Source organism: Heptranchias perlo, chromosome 7 (genome assembly GCF_035084215.1).
Source record: "Heptranchias perlo isolate sHepPer1 chromosome 7, sHepPer1.hap1, whole genome shotgun sequence".
Taxonomy (NCBI): Eukaryota; Metazoa; Chordata; class Chondrichthyes; order Hexanchiformes; family Hexanchidae; genus Heptranchias; species Heptranchias perlo.
In genome coordinates, this window is record NC_090331.1 from 11456768 (window position 1) to 11482694 (window position 25927).

Sequence of the window (25927 nt, forward strand, 5' to 3'; positions counted from 1 at the left end):
TCTTTTGAAGGCCATGATTGAATCTGCCTCCGCCCTCTCCTCGGGCAGTACATTCCAGTCGCTGTGTTCCCTCCTTAAATCTCTCCACCTTTCCTCCTTTAAGACGCTCCTTAAAACCTACCCCTTTGCCCAAGCTTTCAGCTACCTGTCCTAATATCTTCTCACCTGGCTCGGTGCCAAATTTTGTCTGATAATGTTCATGTGAAGAGCCTCGGGAAGTTTTACTACGTTAAAGGCGCTATATGAATGCAAGTTGCTGATGTTGTGGTAACTTGGTTTCAACTAACCTCTATTCCTTGATTTATCTGTTTTTTTCCCACTCCTACTCTTAGTAGTGGCCTGTGCTGTGGCTTTTGGTCTTTCACTGAGGCTCCTCAGTCTCCTGACGGTGACCCTTCCATCTTGTGTTTTTGCTTTGTGTTAAGGAATGGAGGTTGGACACTGTGGGCTTCCTGGGCTCCGTGCAGTACGACATGTGGAATTGGGTTCCAGGTTCGCCAGCGTTCCTGCAGTAACCCCACGCCCCGGTACGGAGGAAGAGTGTGTGTCGGTCAGAGCAGAGAAGAGAGGTAAGTTTTACACATTCACATTTGTTGTTTCCTCGTGGCTCCGTTAACTTATTAAACCTGTAACATCGTTTCATCTGGATTTTTTCCCCCCTCCCCTCCTTCCGTGGAGGCGTTGACTCCCTAACCTTGGCTAAAAGAAAGAATGAATGAGGGAAAGAAAGAGAGAAAGAAAGAGGAAGGGAAGTCTTGTATTTATGGTTCCACTGGCAGCTGTCGCCCTCTGCTGCCTCACGCAGGCGGCCAGTATTCATATGTGAGCCTCGCCATTGATTACTGGCAGGCTACTCGACTATAGAGGACAGTAATAATTCAGACCTTCCCTAATCCGGGCTGCAGTGGTCAATTGACTGCCCAGGCCTATTCTGAATTAAGCCCTCATCTAACCCCGGGGCAAATGGATCTGAGCTGAAATAGTAAGGCGGAGGCCGGAACAATCCAATTTACGCGAGCGACCCCCAGCTTCGATAAGGAAAAATTGGCCAGGGGTCCCGCTCCTGTTCCCTCCAATGATCATTGCTGTGAAGAGCAGGTGAGGGCAGGATCTATCTCAGCTGGGATATCTCCCTGCTCATCTGGGTAGCCAGCCGACCATCCCCATCGATATGGAGGCGGGTGACTGGTGCCTGCGGAACTGTTACGGCAATGGGGGGTTCAACGTTTTAAGGGAGAAGAGAGGAAACTGATGAGGGAAGAAAAATACCACAATTAGCCATTGAAGAATTCCTCCTTCTCTCCTTCCAACGCCTTCCCTTGGACTTCACATAGATACTTGCCTGACAGGAAGGGGCTACGTCCTGGGGAAGCGAACCGGCTCAGGGTCTTGATCTTCTAAGAAACCCGACAGAGTGGAGCTGAGAGCACCTTGGCTGGCTCTTTAACACTCTGCTGGCTGCTGCTGATCTGACGAGGTGTGAGTGGTACATTATGTAGGACGCACAGAGAAGGGCAAGTCACTTGATAAGGAAAAATATAAAACTGCTGCTCTGGCAGGTGCCAGTGTGAATCATTGCCTCCCAGTCAGTGCCCAGTGGCTCAGAACAGCAACCAAAAAAAACAGCAGACGGACCTCAAAACAGAAAATGTTGGAAACGCTCAGCGGGTCTGGCAGCATCTGTGGAGAGAGAAACAGAGTTAACGTTTCAAGTCGATGACCTTTCATCAGAACTGTCATCATGAAAGGTCATCGACCTGAAATGTTAACTCTGTTTCCCTCTCCGCAGATGCCGCCTGACCTGCTGAGTGTTTCCAGCATTTTCTGTTTCTATTTCAGATTTCCAGCATCCGCAGTGTTTTGCTTTTTTGTTACAGCAATTGGACCTGTTTGCTTTAGAAGCAGCCAGGATCTCGGGCCTTGTGGCTTAGTATCTTTTTCGCTGGCAGTGAGAATGCTGGACGTAGAGCTGTTTCCCTCTTACTTGTTGAGTTCTCCCTCTTGTTGAATTGTGCTGGGGGGAACGATCGGACAGGTGTCACTGACCCTCTGCACCAAGGCCAAGAGGCTATTCTTCACGTGCCGGTGTAGGTGGTGAGCGTTGCTATCTGGCCGATGTCAGGCCGATCTTGGTTATGGGCGTCGCTGGCAAGGCCGGTGTTTATCGCCCATCACCCTTGAGAAGGTGGTGGTGAGCCGCCGCCTTGAACCGCTGCAGTCCGTGTGGTGATGGTGCTCCCACGGTGCTGTTAGGTAGGATTTTGACCCAGCGACCATGAAGGAACAGCGATTAAATGTCCTAGTCGGGATGGCGTGTGACTCAGAGGGAGAAATTGGGGGGTGATGGTGTTCCCATGCGCCTGCTGTCCTTCCAGGCGGCGGAGGCTGGGGCTTTGGGAGGTGCTGTCGATGAAGCCTTGGTGAGTTGCTGTTGTTTGAAACTTGAGCTCACCTGATCTGTGCTGCTCAGTGCCACATCGAGCAGTGCATATACCAACCGAGCCATCAGGAGGGTGGTTGGGGTGGTAGGGGTGGGGAGGCGAGCCACGGACACCGAGGTTATAAAACCTTCTTTATTGTGCGTTTGTTGAGTTTCGGTTAAAGCTCGTTCCTTTCTTTTCAGATTTTGCAACGAGAACACAGCTTGCCCACTGCCCGTGTTCTGGTCCAGCTGGGGGCCATGGACTAAATGTAGCGCTGAGTGTGGTGGAGGGATGTACTCACGACAGAGAAGCTGTGAAAATGGAAATACCTGTCCAGGTTGTGCTGTGGTATGTATCGTCTTGTGGGCCCCATCCATATGAATCTGGTAGGAAGGGTCTAATCTGTCAATGACCAGGATACCTCCCCTCTGATTTGTCTGAGCGAGCGCCTAAATTCTGAACTGTTGTGATAGTTTCTACATGGGTCTTCAGGAACCAAGCACTGAGCTAGGTGTGCGGAATAGTTGCCAAGAAAATAGACCATGAAACAAAGAAAGAAATTCTTGCATTTATATGGTGCCTTTCGTGACCTCAGGATGTCCCAAAGAGCTTTACAATCAATGATGTACTTTTGAATTGTGGTCACTGGTAATGTGCTCGGTGAGGTATCTGGTATATGTGGAGGTATGTGGTATATGCTGTTTATTTGTTTGGGAAGCAGTAAGGAGAGCTGAATTGAAGGCTGGGATTTCTGTCTTTATGTGCATACGAGATAAGAGCATGAGATGGTGGGATAGGTTGCCTTTTCTTGTTTTTATGTTGAGTCTCCTCCTTCCAAAGGTCCACGTGCACGGGACTATCCCAGGCTTTCCCCAACGTAACTGCATTGGCGTTCTTCTGGAATTTAACGACGTTATGACATTAGTCATCAGTTTGCAGTTAGAAGTTGAGATTAGGTGACACACAGAAATCTTTCTTTCTTTATTTCTCTCTTTCTTTCTTTCTCTTTCTCTCTCTCTTTCTTTATTTCTCTCTTTCTCTTTTTCTCTTTCTTTCTCTCTTTCTTTCTCTCTCTCTCTTTCTTTTTGTTTCTTTATTTCTCTCTTTCTTTATTTCTCTCTCTTTCTTTCTTTCTCTCTTTCTTTCTCTCTCTTTCTCTCTCTCTCTTTCTCTCTCTCGTTCTTTCTTTATTTCTCTCTTTCTCTTTTTCTCTTTTTTTCTCTCATTCTTTCTCTCTCTCTTTTTCTTTCTTTATTTCTCTCTTTCTTTATTTCTCTCTCTCTCTTTCACTCTTTCTTTCTTTCTTTCTCTCTCTCTTTCTTACAGTGAACAGAGTTCTGGATGTAATCTGGTGCTTATGCTTTAACAAACCCGACAAATTTGTTCACAAATGGGGGCAGCTTTCCTATTAATGCTGTTGGTCCTTGACTGTTTTCTTTGGACAGGGTTCTACACTCCACACAGGCCTGACTGGGCCTCACTTCCCAGTTGAGAATTCTGTGTGTTGCTGGTCCGTGCCTGCGTGGATTGTAACAGATATCTTGAGCTCCGTCGCACTAGTTGGCAGCGAGCACAGCCCCTAGCAGCCAATGTTGTGTTGGGTTTGGATATTTGAGCCTGAACAGAAAAGACTTCAAGTTCAGAAATTCTGACCCCTTTTCACTGAAAATGAAAATGACACATATCGAGAAGGAAAACGCAGAGAGGTCAGGTAGCTAACCACGTGGGGATGTCTATATTGAATCCACACATCCGTTCTGGAAAATGTTTACTAAATCCTGAAAACCCCCCCTAAAAAAGGATCTTTTAAGAAAATCCTGGCAGAATTCCATGAACGCATCAATTGCAAAAATGTACAGGGTTGGTTAATAATGTTTTCTGAGTGGAGAGAATTTGATAAAATGGAGAGCCCTTTATTTGGATATTATTGCCATGATCTTTGTTCAATTTGTTTTGACTTTCACCCCTTAAGAGAGGCTGCGGTGTTCCTCTTCATGAATCGCCTATAAGCAGATTTTAAAAATTACATACTTCTTAAAAGCTTATTTGTAGAACAGTATGATTTCTTATTCTTTAAAAGATTTGCAGTCCAACATGGAACAATTTAGGTGTCGTGTTTAAAAGTGATTGAAGGGGGAGGGGGGAGGCATGAACTATGTTTTATTCAATGTCAATTTAAGATCTATGTCTTATTAAAAGGTCTTGGGCTAGAAATTGGGCCGTGTAACGCCCGTTGTATTGGCGCTACGCGGCCTCCCAAAAAGCCAAAATGGCGTCTTGGCGGCGTGCGCCAGATGCCATCTTGGTATAGGTATTAGCGCATGTGCAAACAACGAACGCCGGCAGCATGTAAAGTAAGGAGAAAATGGATACAGTCAGTGTGCAACGCTGATTTAAAGTGATAAGTTCCAAAATGTTGTCTCAACTCAACGCACAGTCTTAACCACGACCATCTGAACATGTCTGAGAGTGCATACTGGACCCCTCCCCTACCAGCGCTATTTAAACGGACCATGTTAGTGTCTGGATTATTGCTTCTGGCTGCTGAGACATTTGTAACTGTTTTTGGAGGTCTCCTAGACTTGAATACTAGGACACGGGGACATAGCCTAACATTTAGTGAACTTTAGTGAAGTTAGGAAACACTGCTACATGCAAAGGGTGGGAAAAGTTTGGAACCTCCATTCTGCAAACATCAGCTGATGCTAGCTCAATTGTGAATTCTAAATCTTAGATTGTTAGATTTCTGTTAACCAAGAGTATTAAGGGATAAGGGGCTAAGGCGGGTGCATGGAGTTAGATCACAGGTCCACCATGATCTCACTGAATGGCGGAACAGGCTCGAGGGGCTAAATGTCACTGCCACTTGCTGCCTCCTGATATGCGCCACCTTCTCCTGCAAGAAAGCGGGACATGTGTCTGGGTGGTGTGCCTGTCATGGTTGAATAGCTGCCAGTGTGTGCGGCCTGTGAGTTGTGGGTGGGCGGCTTGCAACAGTGGTAATGTGTAAAGGTGAGGGGAAGCATCTGACTGGAAGAGTTGAGTACTGATGGAAAGAGTTTGTTGGTATGTGGGTGATGGTGGGGGTGTAGTGCGTGGAGCAGTGGATGTGCCCAGTGGTGCAGTTGGTAGGAGACACCACTTGACAGTTGACCTCACTCACCTTGACCACTCGTGTCAAAGCATTGCACTTCTTCCTGCACTGCATCCATGTTCGTAGTGCTGTGCACCTGGCATTGACTTCCTCCCCTGCTGCCTCCCACTGCCTTTTGGGCAAATGTCCGGAGGCCCTCTTACCCACCTCCCCCCCCCCCCACCCCACCCCATGCAGATATAGGATGCCCCTCCTCTGTCCATCTCTTGCATCAAGGTCTCTAGCGCATTAGCAGAGAACCTTGGTGCATGCACTCTTGCAGGGCTGGTACAAACTCAGATCGGCAGATTGGTGAGATCTGGCATGCAGATTGGAGGATGTGGGATTTAGTAGTACGCAACCTTTATTCAATGATTTAACATAAGTCATCAGTTTGTAAACATTGGGACGGGATCTGCACCTGTGTTTTATATATGTGATGTCTGATCTCCGTTCAGACTCCATGCAGATAGCAGAATGTTATTTTCATCAAATAATGGATACCAGCTACCTTTAAGAGATTTTAAGATACAGCCTGCCTTTAAGAGATTGGGGCTCCCTCTGATGGTGGAAAGTGCGAATTGCATTGAATCCTCATGTCAACGCTGCTAGAAGGTAAGTTCTCAGGCCGGACGAAAGCAGAGGTCATCGGGCGCGAGGGGAGAGATACAAAAGGGTCCAGAGGGGCAATTTTTTCACTCAAAGGGTGGTGAGTGTCTGGAACGAGCTGCCAGAGGCAGTGGTAGAGGCGGGTACAATTTTGTCTTTTAAAAAGCATTTGGACAGTTACATGGGTAAGATGGGTATAGAGGGATATGGGCCAAGTGCAGGCAATTGGGACTAGCTTAGTGGTATAAACTGGGCGACATGGACATGTTGGGCCGAAGGGCCTGTTTCCATGTTGTAACTTCTATGATTCTATCGCGCTACCCATGCCCAATAATAGGCCTTCTCCAATTTTTTTCCCCCATGTACCTTGTGTCTGCATAATTTGACTTCCTGTTCTCACGCTTTTCTTATACTTTTGTCAACTTTTTCCCCATAATAATTCCGATGTCCACATTTACCATGGGTTTTGCCTGTATAAACTCATCACTCTGATTGCGCAATCTGGTCACTGGGTTCTCACCATTCGCTCAAAATGCTTTCTGAAAATTTTTCATCCGCTATCTTTTCTCAGTAATTGAAATGTCTAATGTCCCAGATAAAGATTTAATCAAAAATTTAAAAATTGCTTATTTCACAAAAACATGATTACATTGACTCGTTGAATTGTCTTTTGTATCTTTCAATGTCTTCATTAACATTTTTAACTGAAGGCCTCAGCCTCTCCTAAAAGCCTGGGCTATTTTTGCCCAGAGCTAGTTAAATTTGGAACGTGCAGTTTGAGCATGTGCAGTGTACCTAATTTCTCTGGATACACCAATATCATTCGGTCAGCTATATTGATGAAATAATCTTGCGATTTCTTCCACATTGTTCTGCGTGATCTATTGTTTCACATGTAAACCCTTTGTCAGACAGTTTTGACGAGAAGTTCCAATGAAGAGAGGGTGCAGAGGAGATTTACTAGAATGATACCAGGGATGAGGGACTTCGGTTATGTGGAGAGACTAGAGAATCTGGGATTGGGGAGATCAAATAGAGGTGTTCAAAATCATGAGGGGGTTTGATAGAGTAGATAGGGAGAAATTGTTTCCAATGGCAGGAGGGTCGATAACCAAAGGACACAGATTTAAGATAATTGGCAAAAGAACCAGAGGGGAGATGAGGAAACGTTTTTTTTAACGCAGCGAGTTGTGATGATCTGGAATGCACTGCCTGAAAGAATGGTGGAAGCAGATTCAATAGTAACTTTCAAAAGGGAATTGGATAAATACTTGAAGGGGAAAAACTTTGCAGGGCTATGGGGAAAGAGCAGGGCAAGTGGGACTAATTGGATAGCTCTTTCAAAGAGCCAGCACGGACACGACTGGCCGAATGGCCCCCTTCTGTGCTGTATAATTCTTTGATTCAGTTGAAGATAGCAGCGTAATCTCATTGAAATGAAGAAACGAAATGGTGAATCTGTAGTGGAGCACAATTGAAAACATTTAGCTGCTGGCCGTGAACTATTTGTTTTACTTATTTGGGCAGTCAGGAGATTGGAAGGCAATCCTGAACTTCTCCCTGTTGATCCCAGTATACCCTTCCAGAGTGATCGGGTCTGAGGATTTGCAGGAAACCATCCTTTCAGCTGCGAGGCGGTAGAAAAAAAAACACTTATCTTGGATATTTTGAAATCCGCACGGGGGGGGAGTTAGCTGCTCAGGGACAGGGGGGAGGGATGCTCGAAGCTATGGGATAGGGTCAGCTAAGTGTCAACTCTTCTGGCTCCTCCGCCAGGGCCCATGTAACACATCTGTTCGGTATTCTCCTTAATTGTGTTGTTGTTTTTTCATAAAACATAACCCGTGTCGGATGGCTCAGTCCCTAAGCAGGATGCTACGTTTCTAATCTGCTTTACGAGAGTCTCCAAATGCCGCACTGACTGTAATTGAAAGCACATTTCACACCTCCTAATCAAATTTACATTTTTATCCATTTCATATGCTCCATGATAGTCTAATGCTACCTTTCTGGGGAATTAGGAAGGGAATTTTTATTTTTTTCATCCTCGATATGAAAGTTTAAAAAAAAATTTATAATGTGAGTTCTTTCATAACTAGAAGACTCTGCTTAAATCCTCCATGTTTTGGAATTTGCCATTGTAGTCGAAATTTGGAAGCACTTTTTTCAAAAAAAGGGTAATAGGAATCTGGAACTCTCTCCCCTAAAAGGCTATGGATGCTAGGGGACAATTGGAGCTTTCAAGACTGAGGTCAATAGATTTTTCGTTAGGTAAGGGTATCAAGGGTTATGGAGCCATCGTCCATCCTCCATAAGCTTGAGCTCATCCAAAACTCCGCTGCACGTATGCTAACTCGCACCAAGTCCCCATCGCCCGTCACCCCTGAGCTCGCTGACCTACATTGGCTCCCTGTCCGACAATGCCTTGATTTTAAACATCTCATCCTTATGTTCAAATCCCTCCATGCCCTCGCCCCTCTCTATCCCTGTAACCTCCTGCAGCCCTACAACCCTTCGAGATCTCTACGTCCCTCTAACGTTGGCCTCTTGTGCATCTCCGACTTACTTCGCACCACCGTTGGCGGCCGTGCCTTCATCTGTCTAGCCCCTAAGTTCTGGAATTCCCTCCCTAAACCTCTCCACCTCTCTACCTCTCTCTCCTCCTTTAAGCCTCTGCTTAAAACCTACTTCTTTGACCAAGCGTTTGGTCACCTGTCCTAATATCTCCTTATGTGGCTCGGTGTCAGTCTTTGTCTGATTACGCTCCTGTGAAGCACCTTGGGACGTCTCACTACGTTAATGACGCTATCTAAATGCGAGTTGTTGTGGTTATTGTAGGGGTCGACAAGATGGCTCACCAGCCTGCTCCTGCATCCCTTGCCTGTCCTTACCTGACATTTGCATCTGTGCAGTTCCAGTGGGGGGGTCAGTGCACAGTGATCAGACATGGAAAACAGGGACTTTTCTCTTCACCATTAGCTTTGGGACGTTGAGGGTTATTGTAGTTTCTCTGCCACCACCTTGCAGTAGGTTCTCTAACTGAGCATGCACCAGAGATCGAGTTTCTTGGCCTGAATGGTTCAGTGTCACACCACGGATTGCATTTGAGCACATTGCGTTTGGAGGGGGGGTGGGGGGGTAGGGGAGGGAAGAGCATCATTGCTTCTAATCAACAACATTTTAAATAGTAGAATGTAAACCAGAGGAAGTCGTGATCAACCTGTTCAGTGCTCTGGTCAGACCGCATCTTGAGTAAAGTATCCGATCCTGCTCGCTGAGAAACAAGGGAGGCATTTAACCACTGAAGGCAATGCAGAACCACGAGGCTGATCCCTAGTGTTAGGGGTCTGAGTCGTGATGAAAGACTTGGAGAGACTTGGGCATTTCGGCCTCGAAAAGAGATATCTGAGAGGAGCTCTTGTAGAGGTTTACAAGATAGTAAACGGTATGGAAAAGGTTAATCTGGAATACTACTTCAAAATACACAGCGGGAATAGGACAGCTCCCAACAATGAGACACCTGAACCTTGTTCCTTTGCTGGTTAATGGTGGGCCCATCGCTTTTGTGAGCCGTCAAGATCATATGAGGTTTTATGTGCAAATGTAATGAGGCCGCCTTCTCTCATATTTTCTTAATGTCCCCTCTTCTTTGCCCCTCAGGCATGAGGGTAGTAATAAAACCCATTAAAAGGTAATGGCCGAGGACTGGGCCGAGAACTCAATCAACAGTCCATCAAATTCTGCAGCCGTCAGTCTCGAGACACTCCTCGCATTACAGCAGTGCTGTCAACTTCTGGTTCCCGAGTCTCAGTCAGTTGACGATGAAAACCAGCCAAATTTTTCCTGGCTTCCCGAATTTGTTGCCGGTACTCAAAGCTTCTTGATCGCCCAGTAAATGTGCTGAGCTCGTTCAGCGTTTCGGTGCGCTTATGTTATGCACAAGCGCGCTGATAAAAGGGATCTCCTTGTGCGCGCATCACCGCGTTAACCGTTCCCGTACGCACAGCCGCCCAAAATCTCAGACCATTTGTGCACGTTAAAAAAAAGAAAGATTTGCATTTATATAGCGCCTCTCGCGACCTCGGGACATCCCAAAGTGCTCACAGCCAATAAAGTATTGTTGAAGTGTAGTTACTATTGTAATGTAGGATATGGAGAAGGATATGGATACTACAAGCAATATCACTAAAATCAGATTATCTGGTCACTATCTCGTTGCTGTTTGTGGGACCTTGCTATGACAAATTGGCTGCCGCGTTTCCCACACTACAACAGTGACTACGCTTCAAAGGTACTTCGTTGGCTGTAAAGCGCTTTGGGACATCCTGAGGTCATGAACGGTGCTATATAAATGCAAGCTCGTCCTTTCATTTCTGTAAACTTGCGCACAAGCCTTCACTGCCGCATGTGTAGGGTCTTCATTCATGGGACTGACGTCTTTACTCACCTTTTTTGTATGTTTGTATCTGAGGCATTATCTTCACAATTGTGCATCAAGACTAGGGTTGCCAACTCTGGTTGGACATATTCCTGGAGGTGTTACCACATGACCTCCTGCGTCCAACTGCCCCGCCCCCACACTCTCGCCATTGGTCACTCAACGTGTCCGTCCTCTTGGTGCCCGGCCTTCCCATGGCCAATTGGAAAGCGAACAGATTCTTGATTACCCGATTGGATGAATCTTGACTGTCAGTCAAACAGCCTTTTTCACATGTCCAATATTTTTATGACTAGTAAACAAAAGTGTTCAAACAAAATTTTAAAAAAACACAACTTTTTTTTAATGCTCTTCCTGGATTTTGCTCACAGTAGTGTCCTGGAGATTAGCCTTTAATTCCTGGAGACTCCAGGGCAAACCTGAAGGGTTAGCAACCCTAATCAAGTCTGATGACCTTTAAATGCCTGGTGACAACACCAGGACACAGTGGTTGAGTCAAGTGGCTTTTCTTCTCTTCCTAAACAAATGTGATTTGTGGCAACAGAGAACAGCATTTACCGCCATCGATGTCGTAGAATTAGCATCGTATTGAAAGGTGTTGTAGTAAAGTCGCCCTTGCTGATTTACCCGTGCCTCTTTGTCCTGTTTCTCTCTCTTTGCAGGAGCACAGGGCCTGTAACGTGGACTCGTGCCCCGAGGTACGCAGGAACACACCGTGGACGCCCTGGATGCCGGTCAACGTCAGTCAGAACGGAGCCCGTCACGAGCAGCGGTTCCGCTACACCTGCCGGGCACAGCTGGCAGACCCGCACGATCTACAGCTCGGAAAGAAGAGGGTGGATGGACGTTTCTGCCCCGCCGATGGCACCTTGGCTTGCACCACCGACTGTAAGTCAACGGGAGAGCTGCCCCGACATTACTTCATTTTTAACATTCGTTCTCGGGATGTGGGCGTCGCTGGCAAAGCGGGCATTTATTGCCCATCCCTAGTTGCCCCCTGAGAAGGTGGTGGTGAGCCGCCTTCTTGAACCGCTCCCTTCACCACATGGTGAAGTTAGGTAGGGATTTTGACCCAGCGACGATGAAGGAACTGCTGATATATGTCCAAGTCGGGATGGTGTGTGACTTGGAGGGGAATGTGCAGGTGGTGTTGTTCCCCTGCACTTGCTGCCCTTGTCCTTCTGGGTGGAAGAGGTCGCGGGTTTGGGAGGTGCTGTCGAAGAAACCTTGGCGAGTTTCTGCAGTGCATCCTGTGGATGGTGCACACTGCAGCCACGGTGCGCCGGTGGTGAAGGGAGTGAATGTTTAGGGTGGTGGATGGGGTGCCAATCAAGCGGGCTGCTTTGTCCTGGATGGTCTCGAGCTTCTTGAGTGTTGTTGCAGAAGACTTTTTTAAAAATGTACATTTGTTGTAGTTTAGAACCATACAGAGCAGGGAGATTCCAGGCTTGATTCTTGCTGATCTCATCCTGGATAACATTTGGGGGTGAGGCACAATTGACCTCAACGCGCCTGATCTAAGGGGGGGGGAGAAATCCGCTGGAGTCTCATCCGGATTGTTATCCAATGCTGGAAAATGCATGCGGGGATATCAGGTAAAGACAAGTTGGGGTTCAGCTTCCACAGAGGAATAGCCTCAGACATGAAGGTGGCCTCTTGGGCACGGTGATGGATGAGGGCGGAGTTGTTCATTGGCATGAGACGGAAACTTGGGGATATTAACACTGGGTTCCGGGGACGAGCGTACGGGCGGGTAGAGCACTGGTTTGTGTCCGTGACTTCCCTCTAACGAATGTTTCCACTATTGCCTGGGCATTTGAGAGGGGAGTGGGCCTTGAGTGAACTAGTCTATTATAACCAACATCACCAGAAAACAGATTATCTGGTCACTTACCTCATTGCTGTTTGTGGGACCTTGCTGTGCGCAAATTGGCTTTTCAACTACCACCTGCACCATTTATGAGGCATCCGGCAGTTGAAAATGGCAGGGATTGGGGGAGGTGGAGGGGGGGATGCCCCTTGAGCGCCCAAGGCTGGCCGGCCTGATGCGACTTTCAGGTCATCCTTCCAGGTGACTGGACGCCCAGCACTATCGCCCGAAACAGGCGGGAGGCCCACCTGCGCAGGCAAATCGGGATCCTACATCCGGTATAAATGGATACCACATATTCGCTCCATCACCAAGACCGCCTACTTCCACCTCTGTAACATCGCCCGTCTCCGCCCCTGGCTCTGCTCATCTGCTGTTGAAACCCTCATCCATGCTTTTGTTGCCTCTAGACTCGACTAGTCCAACGCTGTCCTGGCCGGCCTCCCATCTTCCACCCTCCATAAACTTGAGCTCATCCAAAACTCTGCTGCCCGTATCCTAACTCGCACTAAGTCCTGTTCACCCGTCACCCCCTGTGCTCGCTGACCTACCTTGGTTCCCTGTCTGGCAATGCCTCAATTTTGAAATTCTCATACTTGTTTTCAAATCCCTTCATGGCCTCGCTCCTCCTTATCTCTGTAACCTCCTCCAGCCCTACAACCCTCTGAGATCTCTGCACTCCTCCAATTCCTGCCTCTTGCACATCCCCGATTTTAATCGCTCCACCATTGGCGGCCGTGCCTTCAGGTGCCTAGGCCCTAAGCTCTGGAATTCCCTCCCTAAACCTCTCCGTCCTCTCTACCTCTCTTTCCTCCTTTAAGTCACTCCTTAAAACCTACCTCTTTGACCAAGCTTTTGGTCACCTGTCCTAATATCTCCTCGTGTGACTCGGTGTCAAATTTTGTATGAAAATCGCTCCTGTGAAGTGCCTTAGGATGTCTTACTATGTTAAAGGCGCTATATAAATGCAAGTCACTGTTGTTGTTGTTGTTATTGTTGTTGTTGTTGTTGCAGCCGCAACCCGTTCACAATTTCCAAGTACAAATGGACGGAGCGCGGGTCGTGCACGCTCTGCCATTTGTACCAGGCTGTGAGCGGCCTAACCAATGGAATCGCTGCCAAAAACAGCCTGGAACATCCTTTTTTTTGGCGGGGGGGAATATACATGGGGGCCATGAGGAACAGGCCTCCTGACCCCACAAAAAATTCCATGGCCCACTGCACCCCCCCCCCCAAGACTATTACTGCCAACTTCCGGCTCGGGTCACTCATGGAGTTGACGGATTTTTGCCCCCTCTGGTTTTGGCACTGGGCAGCTCGCCAACTGTATTCTAACAAAGTCCAAACCTGAAAATGGTTTTGGGCCTCCTGACGAAAGGTATTTGAGCAGGACCGCGAATGTACCTTGCCTGGTTTGGGCGTTTATTTAAAATTCCCGCCCCCCCCACCTCCCAGAGACTCGTGAGGCCACCTGCACCCACCTAGTGGTCCGTTACAGAACTGCAATGGCCGTACAAGCCAGGAGCAAGTCTACCCGGGAAGGAATGCGTGACCTTGGTGGGGGTCGGGGGAGAAAGAGGGTTTCATAAAGTATCATTAGTTACAGTGGGGTAGGAACAAAATGTCATTAAAATGCCATTCATGAACCATCCTGATTTGGTACGTGATGGAAATATTTTTTCTTGAGGTTGAAGTTTTTTTTCAAACAGTTGCATGGTTTACAAATCTCAAAATCTGTACACGTCAAAGATAAAAGGCTACCATTGGCTCGTTTGCCTTCTCCCTTTCGAAGTGTGAATCATGCCAGCCCTGCATTGATAAGATGTGTCGTGTTTCTTGGAGTCTGTGAAACCAGCCCCCTATCAAAAGCTTGCACTGCACTAAAATGGGACATGGCGCCAATGTAAATATCTCACTTTGGACCAATGTTTTGGGCTGGAGGCTCCGTCTAGGAACATAGGTACAGGAGGAGGCCATTCAGCCCCTCGAGCCTGTTCCGCCATTCAGTGAGATCATGGCTGATCTGTATCCCAACTCCATCCACCTGCCTTGGCTCCATATCCCTTAATACCCTTGGCTAGCAAAAATCTATCGATCTCAGATTTAAAATTATTAATCGAGCTTGCATCTGGTGCTTTTTGTGGGAGAGAGTTCCACACTTCAACCACCCTTTGTTTCCTAACTTCTCTCCTGGATGGCCCGGCTCTGATTTTATTTCCCTTGTCCTAGACTCCCCCACCAGTGGAAAAAGTTTCTTTCTATCTACCCTATCAATTCCTTTCAAAATCCTAAAAACCTCAATCAAATCACCTCTTAACCTTCTATATTCCAGGGAATACAAGTTTATGTAATCTCTCCTCATAATCTAATCCTTAGATCATCCGTTTGCATCAAAGGATGGAGGAGAGGACACATGGCCAATGTTTAAATCGTGAAAAGTGTATTCTGTGTTTGAGAAGGAACGATAGGCACCGTAACTCCTGTGTGGGAGTGAGAAAGTGCCATTCTTGGGTATGGAGGAGGGAAGAGTGCTGTGCTCCTGTGGTTCGAGGGGGGGACGAGTGTGTACAGGGCAGTATGGAAATAAACCCCCCCAACTGGGAACATAGGTAGGGTTCTGTACTTGGGGTAGGTAGTGTACCTCTTTAATTAAAGGGGTGGTGTACCCCATCATGAGGAGGGATAGGCCCAGTAATTTCTTTTAGGCTCTGCCATGGTGTAGTTGACAGGGGGTTTGCGCCCATGACTGCCCACATGGATCTCGACCAATCTGCGCAGAGCCCGGGTGCTTTCCTACACAGGGGGATGGAGAATCCCCATTGGGCCTCTTTTGTACAGCTCCTAGTGTTCAGTTACAGAGTAGCACCGCTGGAACAAGGCCTTTCAACCATCACCTCCTCCCCCCCCCTCCCCCAGTCAACTGTGCCTCAGCTGGGAGGAAAAAGCACGCAAGGGAAACCAATACAGGAAAGTCTGAGGAACGGTGGGCGAGGAGTTGGTGACCCACCAAACGTTTTGCTCCACCGTGCGATATGTGCTCCTGTTTGTGCTCTCTCCACACAGCTCTAGTCGATGACCTTTTGAGGTTCGGCCATCAATCTCTCCGTAGGGTCAATGGCGGCTGGTCCTCCTGGTTGCAGTGGTCGCCCTGTTCCCGAGAGTGTGAGACCGGCTTCCGGACCAGGAAGCGTAGCTGCACCAACCCTGAGCCCAAGAGCGGAGGACTGCCCTGCGCAGGAGTCGCCATCGAGTACCAGGACTGTAACCAACAGCTTTGCCCAGGTAAAACCGCTCGCCGTCTCCTCACTGACCAAAAAAAAAAACGCTTTGTATAATTGGTTTAAATTTTTTTCTCTTCATTCTCGGGATGTGGGCGTCGCTGGCAAGGCTGGCATTTATTGCCCATCCCTAGTTGCCCTTTAGAAGGAGGTGGTTTAGCCGCCTTCTTGAACCGCTGCAAGTCCGTGTGGCGAAAGTGATCCCACAGCGCCGTTAGGTAGGGAGTTCCAGGATTTTGACCCAAAAACTCAGATACGGCTGAGATGTTTCAGCTGTTTGGGTTACATTAAACTGGGGCTCTGTCTCCCTGTTCCAGTGGAAGTAAATTTAAAAAAAAATCCAATGGCATTATTTGAAGAAGAGCAGGGAGTCTCTTGGTGTGCTGATCCCCGAGCCCATGCCTCCCTGTTTCAATGGGTGTAAAAATAATCTGGTGGCATTGTTCTAAGAAGAGCAGGAGTCTCTTGGTGTCATTCCTCCCTCAACCAACACTTTACTGTTTATGGGATCTCACTGTATGCAAATTGTCCATTGCGTTTGTCTGCCTAACAACCATGACTGCAATTCAAAAAGTAACCCATTGATTGTGAGGTGCTTTGAGATGTCTCAAGAATGTAAGAAAATGCAATGTGAAATGCAAGTTCCTCCTCCCTTCTTTTGCTTTTCTCTCTGCTCCTCCTCTCCTGAGGGCATTGACCACTTGTTGAGATACAGTTCCGCAGGCTGCCCCTGGAACTTTGCCCAAGTGATCATTATCCATGTGCGAGCTTTGGCTACGAGTGTTAGATTATTTAGCCATTAAAGCCGAATCCAGTCTTCGCCTGACGTTTGCAATTGCACAACTGCATAAGAGGCTCTACAATTGGCCTCAATGGAACTGGTGGATAAACGAGCCTGGGTTCCTGCTCCCAGTTGCTGTCCATTGAATCCTTGCTAGAAAGTGCGGTGTGCTGCCTTCTGCAATCAAATAGCCTGCTGACACTCATGGTCTAAGGTCATGCATGGAGAATGCTCACTCCGGAGAGGTACCAGAGAGTGGAGGGTGACTGTGCCCCCAATACGGTGCCTTCAGCAGGGGAGAAGGTTGTAGAGGAAAAGAAAGACTTGCATTTATATAAAGCCATTTGCCTCTTCAGGATGTCCCAAAGCACTTTACAGCCAATTAAGTTCTTTATAGGAAATGCAGCAGCCAATTTGCGCACAGCAATGAAATAATGACCAGATAATCAATTAGTAGTTATGTTTTGGTTGAGGGATAAATGTTGGCCTGGTCATCAGGGAGAACTCCCCTGCTCTTCTTTGAAATAGTGCCATGGGATCTTTTAAGTCTACCTGAGAGGGGAGACAGGGGTCTCAGTTTAACATCTCATCCTAAAGGCAGCACCTCCAGCAATGCAGCACTCCCTCAGTACTGCACCGGGAGTGTCGGCCTGGATTATGCGCTCAAGGTTTCTGGAGTGGGACCATGAACCCATGACCTTCATTGACTCAGAGGCAAGAATGCTACAGACTGAGCCATAGGGTTTATGGCTTTGAATATCTTGACTAATTTTAACCCCGTTCTTTCACACCACTGTGTTTTCAGTTAAGGGAGCTTGGTCCTGCTGGTCTCCTTGGTCCCTGTGCTCAGCGACTTGCGGTGGTGGACATTACCAACGTACACGTACCTGCACCAACCCGCTGCCGGCTAACAGTGGGGACATCTGTATCGGGCTACACACGGAGGAAGCTCTCTGCAACACTCAGGCCTGTGAAGGTAGGCCGTTTACTCTGGCTTATTCAGACGGGAGATTCTGAAGACAGGTTTTGGTCTGTTGACACCACTGTTCTATTCCCTGCTCCTAGAAGAAAGAACGTTAGAGGATTACTTCCATCGGTTTAAAAGGTTACAGCTTCTTGGGGGGAGGGGAAGGGTACAATGCAGCGTTTGGACCATGAACATTTAAATTTCATTCTGGGGATGTGGGCTACGCTGAGCAAGGCCGGCATTTATTGGCCAACCCTAATTGCCCTTGAGAAGGTGGTGGTGAGCTGCCTTCTTGAACCGCTGCAGTCCGTGTGGTGAAGGTTCTCCCACAGTGCTGTTAGGAAGGGAGTTCCAGGATTTTGACCCAGCGACGATGAAGGAACGGCGATATATTTCCAAGGCGGGATGGTGTGTGACTCGGAGGGGAACTTGGAGGTGATGGTGTTGTTCCCATGTACCTGCAGCCTTTGTCCTTCTAGGTGGTGGAGGTGGTGGGTTTGGGAGTTGCTGTTAAAGAAACCTTGGCGAGTTGCTATAGTGGTCAGCTGTGGCTCAGTGGGTAGCACTCTCACCTCTGACTCAGAAGGTTGTGGGTTCAAGCCCCACTCCAGAGACTTGAGCACAAAGCTTAGGCTGACAGTCTAGTGCAGTACTGAGGGAGTGCTGCTTTGTTGGAGATACCATCTTTCAGAAAAGATGTTAAACTGAGGTCCCATCTGCCCACTCAGGTGGATATAAAAGAGCCCATGGCATTATTTTGAAGATGAGCAGGGGAGTTCTCCCTGGTGTCCTGGCCAATATTTATCCCTCAACTAATTTCACTAAAAACAAATCATCTGGTCATTATCTCATTGCTGTTTGTGGGAGCTTGCTGTGTGCAAATTGGCTTCCATGTTTCCTACATTACAACAGTGACTACACTTCAAAATTGGCTATAAAGTGCTTTGGGACATCCTGAGGTCACGAAAGGTGCTATATAAATGCAAGTAGTTTTTCTTCTGACCTGATGTGATGAAGGGACAATAACAGGCTGTGATACTGGATTCCGCCATTGTTCCATCCTCTGCGTCTAGGAACAAAGGAACAGGGGTAGGCCATTCAGCCCCTCGAGCCTGTTCCGCCATTCATGGCTGAACTAGGAGACGTGACAAATGAGCATGACATTCCTACTCAGTGTGACCGAGGAGTGAAGATGGAGGTTCGTGCTCATCGTTCTGTCCCCTCCCCGGTGCAGACGGTTCCTAAGCTTCAGCTGGACCATCAAAGGGTCGGCGATAAGCGACTATTGTGTTCAGTGCTGCAGCCAATGGGCGTAAATTGAACGCTGAACGCAGCAGGAAGGGACTTCAATGAAGGGACTTCAAACGCTGCGAGCCGACTGCTGTAGTGCTGCACAGCCAAAGTGTGTTATTATAAATAATGAGATGCTTTTCCAAATTACTCTCGTTAATTAAGATTTATGTGCAAGAAACTCCCCTCTAGTACCCGCATACAAGGCCGGTAATTGGGTAAATGGATACCCACATGTATTTTCTTCCTGTCCTTAAAGAGACAGTCCAGCCAGCAGTACTGCTGCTAAAAATCGGTGGTGATTTATCCTTCACATCCCCAGTGTTCCTGATCTGTGAGCAGATTTTGCTGTGAATCGCAGTTGATTTGCCCGGTGTGTTTAGGATGGATTTGGTCGTGAATCTTTCTATGCGCACGGAGCAAAAGGCAACAGGAGAAATGTTGGAACAGTGAAACTGGTTCTGTGTGTTCAGTCCCATATACAGGGGAAAATGGTTAAATGTAAACTTTTTCTCTTTGTTTTCTTTCCTTGATCTGTCTGACAATCTCAACCTCTTTATGTTTGCTTGTATGTCTTATTAGCTGGCAGTCCTGTGCTCCTTTTCTCTCTCTCTCTGTCTGCCTCTCTCCCTCTCTCTCACATACGCTGCCTCTTTCTCTTCACCTATCTCTCTCTCTCTCTCTCACACACTCTCTGCCTCTTTCTATGCCTATCTGCCTCTCTCACTCTCTGCCTTGGCCTCTCTCGCTCTCTCTGCCTCTCTCCATAGTAATCTGTCTCATGTTGCTTCTCACTCTTTCTATCTCTATTGAACTGTCTATTTTTGAATTCATTCATGGGATGTGGACATCGCTGGCAAGGCCAGCATTTATTGCCTATCCCTAATTGCCTTTGAGAAGGTGGTGGTGAGCCGCCTTCTTGAACCACTGCAGTCCGTGTGGGTCACCATTGACCAGAAACTTAACTGGACAAGTCACATAAATACTGTGGCTACAAAAGCAGATCAGAGGCTGGGTGTTCTGCGGCAAGTGACTCATCTCCTGACTCCCCAAAGCCTTTCCACCATCTACAAGGCACAAGTCAGGAGTGTGATCGAACACTCTCCACTTGCTTGGATGAGTGCAGCTCCAACAACGCTCAAGAAGCTCAACACCATCCAGGACAAAGCAGCCCGCTTGATTAGCACCCCATCCACCACCCTAAACATTCACTCCCTTCACCACCGGCGCACCGTGGCTGCAGTGTGTACCATCCACAGGATGCACTGCAGCAACTCCCCAAGGCTTCTTCGACAGCATCTCCCAAACCCGCGACCTGTTCCACCTAGGAGGACAAGGGCAGCAGGTACATGGGAACACCACCACCTGCACGTTTCCCTCCAAGTCACACACCATCCCAACTTGGAAATATATCGGCGTTCCTTTATCATCGCTGGGTCAAAATCCTGGAACTCCCTTCCTAACAGCACTGTGGGAGAACCTTCACCACACTGGACTGCAGCAGTTCAAGAAGGCGGCTCACCACCACCTTCTCAAGGGCAATTAGGGATGGGCAATAAATGCCGGCCTCGCCAGCGCTGCCCACATCCCATGAATGAATTAAAAAAAAACTCTGATTGGGGGCGTGTTGGAGCTGTGGGTGAGCATGGTCACTTCTTTGGCACTTTGTGTTTCAGTAGAGCTGTCTGGCACTACATTGGGGCAATTGGTACAAATGAAAGGCCTCAACTGAACAAGCTTAGCATATTAACGGTAAATAAGAACATAAGAAATAGGAGCAGGAGTGGGCCATACAGCCCCTCAAGCCTGCTCCGCCATTCAATCAGATCATGGCTGATCTTCGACCTCAACTCCACTTTCCCGCCCGATCCCCATATCCCTTGATTCCCCTAGAATCCAAAAATCTATCTAACTCAGCCTTGAATATACTCAACGACTGAGCATCCACAGCCCTCTGGGGTGGAGAATTCCAAAGATTCACAACCCTCTGAGTGAAGAAATTCCTCCTCATCTCAATCTTAAATGGCTGACTCCTTATCCTGCGACTATGGCCCCTAGTTCTAGACTCACCAGCCAGGGGAAATAACCTCTCAGCATCTACCATGTCAAGCTCTCTCAGAATCTTATATGTTTCAATTTTAAAGGGGGTGCAGGAACAGAGAGACCTAGGGGTTTACATACAAATCTTTGAAGGTGGCAGGACAAGTTGAAAAGGCTGTTAAAAAAACCTATGGGATCCTTGGCTTTATAAGTAGATGCATGTGGTACAAAAGCAAGGAAGTTATGCTAAACCTTTATAAAACACTGGTTAGGCCTCGGCTGGAGTTGTGTATTCAATTCTGGAGGAAGGATGTCAGAGCCTTAGAGAGGGTGCAGAGAAGATTTACTAGAATGGTACCAGGGATGAGGGACTTCAGTTACCTGGAGAGACTGGAAAAGCTGGGTTTGTTCTCCTTAGAGCAGAGAAGGTTAAAGGGGGAATGAATAGAGGTCTTCAAAATCATGAACGGTTTTGATAGAGTAAATAAGGAGAAACTGTTTCTAATGGCAGAAGGGTCGGTAACCGGAGGACACAGATTTAAGGTGATTGGCAAAAGAACCAGAGGAGAGATGAGGAGAACTTTTTTTGTGCAGCAAGTTGCCTGGATCTGTAATGCGCTGCCGGAAAGGGTGGTGGAAGCATAAATACTGTGGCTACAAGAGCAGATCAGAGGCTGGGTATTCTGCGGCAAGTGACTCATCTTCTGACTCCCCAAAGCCTTTCTACCATCTACAAGGCACAAGTCAGGAGTGTGATGGAATACTCTCCACTTGCTTGGATGAGTGCAGCTCCAACAACACTCAAGAAGCTCGACACCATCCAGGACAAAGCAGCCCGCTTGATTGGTGCCCCATCCACCACCCTAAACATTCACTCCCTTCACCACCGGCGCACTGTGGCTGCAGTGTGTACCATCCACAGGATACACTGCAGCAACTCCCCAAGGCTTCTTCGACAGCACCTCCCAAACCCGCGACCTCTACCACCTAGAAGGACAAGAGCAGCAGGTACATGGGAACACCACCACCTGCACGTTCCCCTCCAAGTCACACACCATCCCGACTTGGAAATACATCGCCGTTCCTTTATCAACTTTCAAAAGGGAATTGGATAAATACTTGAAGGGGAAAAATTTGCAGGACTATGGGGAAAGAGCAGGGCAGTGGGATTAATTGGATAGCTCTTTCAAAGAGCCGGCACTGGCACGATGGACCGAATGGCCTCTTTCTGTGCTGTAAGATTCTATGATTCTTTATACGTCAGCTTTGTTGAACTGGTAGCACTCTCGCCTCTGAGTCAGAGGGTTAGGGGTTCAAGACCCATCCTACTACTGGTGTCCTTGGCCTGTTCCCTCAACCAACACCACCAAGTGCTCAATCATCTCTCTGCTGTTTGTGGGATCTTGCCGTGCCCAAAATGACTGCCTATCAATAACATTAAAGACGGCACTATCCAGTAATTCATTGCACGTGAAGCGCTTTCAGATGTTTCTGAGAGACAAGAAAACAATTTTTTTTAAAAAAAACGTGGTGCTTTATTCAATTCAATTGCGTTGGAAATTAACAAAGTGTCCCTTGTGTTTTGAAAGGTGGGTGGTCAGTGTGGACGGAATGGAGCCTGTGCAACGAGGAAGGCATGCAGTTCCGCAGTCGCCGATGTGAGATTCTCAATCCAGGGGCCGTGCAATGCGTGGGGAACAGCACCCAGTACCGGCCGTGTCTCTACAACGAAATTCCCGGTGAGTATGGCAGTGGGCCGGCATGCCGCAGAACCGTGAGACGTTAGGAACAGGAAACGGTCATTCGCGCCCATCGTTCTGCACAGAGAATGTTGGCAGTTCTACCTGACCTCACATCAGAGCTCAATCCCACCCTCACCCCGACGTCCTCCAGGGTAAAATTTCCAGCAGGAGTCGCTGGATAGCATCAGAAGTAGAACCTTTAACTTATTCTTCGCCTCTCCCCCCCGACCCTCCTCAGCCAGGGGCGATGAGGCCAGTTGTAGCATCACTAACATCGCTCCAGCTGAGAGCCAATCCCATTCTTGACCAGATATTCATTTGGCTGCTTTAGGAACATAGCAACAGGAGTAGGTCATTCAGGCCCTCGAGCCTGTTCCGCCATTCAGTGAGATCATGGCTGATCTGTATCCCAACTTTGAAAAGAACCATTAAAAGCTCACTGGTCATCCTGGTAACTCAGGAGTAAAGTCTCCCCCGACAGAACAGTCAGCCTCGAGGTTCAATACCCAGCCTGTGCTGTTACATAAGAACATAAGAAATAGGAGCAGGAGTAGGCCAATCGGCCCCTGGAGCCTGCTCCGCCATTCAATAAGATCATGGCTGATCTGATCCTAACCTCAAATCTAAATTCATGTCCAATTTCCTGCCCGCTCCCCGTAACCCCTAATTCCCTTTACTTCTAGGAAACTGTCTATTTCTGTTTTAAATTTATTTAATGATGTAGCTTCCACAGCTTCCTGGGGCAGCAAATTCCACAGACCTACCACCCTCTGAGTGAAGAAGTTTCTCCTCATCTCAGTTTTGAAAGAGCAGCCCCTTATCCTAAGATTATGCCCCCTAGTTCTAGTTTCACCCATCCTTGGGAACATCCTTACCGCATCCACCCGATCAAGCCCCTTCACAATCTTATATGTTTCAATAAGATCGCCTCTCAATCTTCTGAACTCCAATGAGTAGAGTCCCAATCTACTCAACCTCTCCTCATATGTCCACCCCCTCATCCCCGGGATTAACCGAGTGAACCTTCTTTGTACTGCCTCGAGAGCAAGTATGTCTTTTCTTAAGTATGCTGAGTTAGTTGAGTTAGTGGTCAAGGTGCCACATGTGGTCATGTCAGATGTGGGTTAGGATAGGGAAAAATGGGCCAACGGTGCATCTGTAGATGCTGGTGAGGACATGATGAGATCTTGGCTGTGGATGGCCTCCACAGTCTGATTAAATCCCCCCCATCACTCACTGTCAAGGCCCTCACATGAATAATGGTCACTGGGGTGAGGTATTGGAGGACGATTGGCATCCATTGCAACTGTACCTCAGTATGTGGGGGTTGTCTGCGCTTTCAGGAAAAAAGGGGATAAATTGGAGAGGAGGGGGGAACGTCCCCAACAGGAAGAGGCTTGGTTTCAGGTGCATCTCAACCGGTTGGTGGAGAAAGCGCTTGGAGTTCTTGCTTGGCCTGAGTATTCAAAGCCAAAGTACAGCTCCTTCGACAGCACCTCCCAAACCCGAGACCTCCACCACCTAGAAGGGCAAAGGCAGCAGGTGCATGGGAACACCATCACCTCCAAGATCCCCTCCAAGTCACACAACCATCTCGAATTGGCCGTTCCTTCATGGTCGCTGGGTCAAAATCCTACCTAACAGCACTGTGGGAGCACCTTCACCACGCGGACTGCAGCGGCTCAAGAAGGCGGCTCATCATCCACCTTCTCAAGGGTGACTGGGGATGGGCAGTGGGATCTTTTATTACTGTTGGGAATCTAAATGAGCTTGCGGAGATTTGGGATTCACTCTGAGGATGAGTGAGTCGGAGCCGTCTCCAACCACCGCTCCATGACACAGCGTATTGGTCCATTAGAGCAATGTGTCACCCGCCAGCCTCGATAAGTCGCTCACCGCCAGCAAAACAATAAAGATTGGTCCAGCAGCAGCACGATCCTCTGAGTGAATCGAAAGACGATGTTATGTTCGGAGCATCGAGTAGACAGAATTGTGCCGAACTGTTGTCATGTGTCAGCTGTCCTCTCACTTGTGCTAAAGACCATCAGTAACTTGCCAGAGTGTGACACCACTGTGTCAGCCAATGAGTTGGGGGGCGGGGCGGGACTTACGGCGGGACTCAGAGCAAACAGTCTATTTACTCAGCAAACAGAGTTTATTTTAAAAGCGCTCTACAGCAGACAGTCTACAGAGTCTACTTACAAAGAGTCCCTACGGACTACAGCAAACAGAACTCATGAAACTATAGCAGCGCCTCTCGATAAAAGTCTCCAGCAAAATGCAGTGAGTGGAGGATAGTCACATCATATGAATTATGTACGTAAAATCTATCCCCGTCACTTACAGCGGTGAGGTCTCCAGGCGTGATTGACGGGGGAATTACCCAGTCATCTCCATTCTGGCCGGGAATGGTGGTGCCACTATATGCAGCCTTAACTTGCAGCCACAGCACTCTGGAGCGATGAGTCCTTCACGCTTGGAAGAAAATCGATCATCACTGGCTGCTGGTGTAGGGCTGGCACCCATCTAGTTGTGAGCAGACAGTTTGGTTTTGGAGTGGACTATCTAAAAATTGCTACAATGTAAATGGAATCGAAAAAGCCTAGGTTTTGTCTTAAATCTGAGTTGATTTTTTTTTTCCTACTTGCCTCTCTATTTTACGTGGAGGCATTAGTTTATAATGGCTTTCAATTAAATGGTAGCACTCTTGCATCTGAGATATGGGACCAAGCCCCATTCCAGAACTTGAACCTACAACCTAGAGTGAAGTTTCAGTGCATTACAGAGGGAGTGCTGCATTGTCAGAGGTGACATCCTTTGGATGGGATGTTAACTGCCAGTTCCTGTGGTTCAGGTGGATGTTAAAGATCCTGTGGCCCTATTTGAAGAAGATCAGCGAATTCTTTCAGAGGCCTGGCCAACATTCCTCCCTCAACCAACACCACCGATAAAAGGATTAACTGAGCATTCATCTCATTACAGTCTCACCCTTCATAAACTCTGCTGTCCGTATCCTACCTCACCCCTGTGCTCGCTGACCTACATTGGCTCCTGGTCCGGCAGTGCCTCGATTTTAAAGTCCTCATCCTTGTTTTCAAATCCCTCCATGGCCTCGCCCCTCCCTATCTCTGTAACCCCCTCCAGCCCTACAACCCTCCGAGATCTCTGTGCTCCTCCAATTCCAACCTCTTGCGCATCCCTGATTTTAATCGCTCCACCATTGGCGGTCGTGCCTTCAGCTGCCTAGGCCTTAAGCTCTGGAATTTCCTCCCTAAAGCTCTCCGCCTCTGCACCTATCTCTCCTCCTTCAAGAAGTTCCTTAAAATCATTTTAGGGATGGGTTTGAGAAGCAGTTT

The 25927-nt window shown here is 47.9% G+C and overlaps 1 protein-coding gene across 6 annotated transcripts in view; it reads left to right on the plus strand.

The window, feature by feature from the left end:
* Positions 1-25927, plus strand: part of sema5ba (sema domain, seven thrombospondin repeats (type 1 and type 1-like), transmembrane domain (TM) and short cytoplasmic domain, (semaphorin) 5Ba) — a 300621-nt gene that overhangs the window by 233727 nt on the left and 40967 nt on the right. For all 6 annotated transcript variants that reach the window (XM_067987078.1, XM_067987075.1, XM_067987080.1 and 3 more), the window contains 6 exons: positions 426-569; positions 2624-2771; positions 11266-11491; positions 15537-15755; positions 17338-17508; positions 22419-22568. In XM_067987078.1, the coding sequence (XP_067843179.1) occupies positions 426-569; positions 2624-2771; positions 11266-11491; positions 15537-15755; positions 17338-17508; positions 22419-22568 (1058 nt within the window). The remainder of the gene's footprint in view (positions 1-425; positions 570-2623; positions 2772-11265; positions 11492-15536; positions 15756-17337; positions 17509-22418; positions 22569-25927) is intronic.